The following is a 1044-nucleotide window of genomic DNA, read 5'->3' on the forward strand; positions in this document are numbered from 1 at the left end:
CTACACCGCCTCCCTACTGGATGCAACCAACAACGCACCGCAGAAGCACCAGTGGCAGTCTACCCCTACCAGCATAGCGAAAGGCTGCGCTCCGCTGCCGCAACCCCTCGCTCCAACACCTCATGCCCTGCACACCCCTCCACGACACGCGCAGCATGACCGTTCTGCAACTTCACGGAGCACGAAAACTACGCAATCATAGCCGAGACTACGACCTCTGTCGCCCAACGCAACACGTGTCGACGCCTAACCAGTTTGGCAAAAAGGCACACTAGCACGGAAACGAACCAACACCCGTAGGCGTGGCAAACCAAAACGCAGCCCTAGACCCGCGACATCGCTCCGGAACCGCGAGCGCAAGCGTGCTGCCGGAGAAGCCGCGGCAGCACGAGCACCGTTGCAACGCACTTCCTTTGACACGACATGCAAGCCGCCTGTTTGCTGCTTTGCTGCCATCCGTGTGTGTCTGACAACCGGTGGACAGCCTCTAGCAAGGCGGATGCAACGCTGCATACCCAGCATGCATGCAACCCCACCTTCAGCAATCCGGCGTGTTACGGCGCGGGATTCATAGCAAACAGCACCGATACGCCAGGAGTTGCCAGCTCTATCCAAGCTGCCTACGAATACCCACCAAAACCACCTGCCTACACCGCCTCCCTACTGGATGCAACCAACAACGCACAGCAGCAACAGTGGCAGTCTACCCCTACCAGCATAGCGAAAGGCCGCGCTCCGCAGCCGCAACGCCTCGCTCCAACACCTCATGCCCTGCACACCCCTCCACGACACGCGAAGCATGGCCGTCCTGCAACTCCACGCAGCACGAAAACTACGCAATCATAGCCGAGCCTACGACATCTGTCGCCCAACGCGGCACGTAGTGACGCCCAACCAGTTTGGCAAAAAGGCGCACTAGCACGGAAACGAACCAACAGCCGTAAGCGCGGCAAACCAAAACGCAGCCCTAGACCCGCGACATCGCTCCGGAACCGCGAGCGCAAGCGTGCTGCCGGCGAAGCCGCGGCAGGACCAGTACCGTTG

General features: G+C 60.4%; 1 protein-coding gene across 1 annotated transcript in view; it reads right to left on the reverse strand.

Annotated features, from left to right (window-relative positions):
- Positions 1 to 65: 65 nt before the first annotated feature.
- Positions 66 to 1044, reverse strand: part of EMH_0080610 (uncharacterized protein) — a gene marked incomplete at both ends in the record, with an annotated part of 3748 nt that continues 2769 nt past the window's right edge. The window contains 3 exons of the mRNA XM_013500280.1: positions 66 to 127; positions 537 to 620; positions 714 to 771. Coding sequence (XP_013355734.1) covers positions 66 to 127; positions 537 to 620; positions 714 to 771 — 204 coding nt within the window. The remainder of the gene's footprint in view (positions 128 to 536; positions 621 to 713; positions 772 to 1044) is intronic.

This window comes from Eimeria mitis, genomic scaffold, assembly GCF_000499745.2.
Source record: "Eimeria mitis Houghton genomic scaffold, Emh_scaff5222, whole genome shotgun sequence".
In the NCBI taxonomy this organism is placed as follows: domain Eukaryota; phylum Apicomplexa; class Conoidasida; order Eucoccidiorida; family Eimeriidae; genus Eimeria; species Eimeria mitis.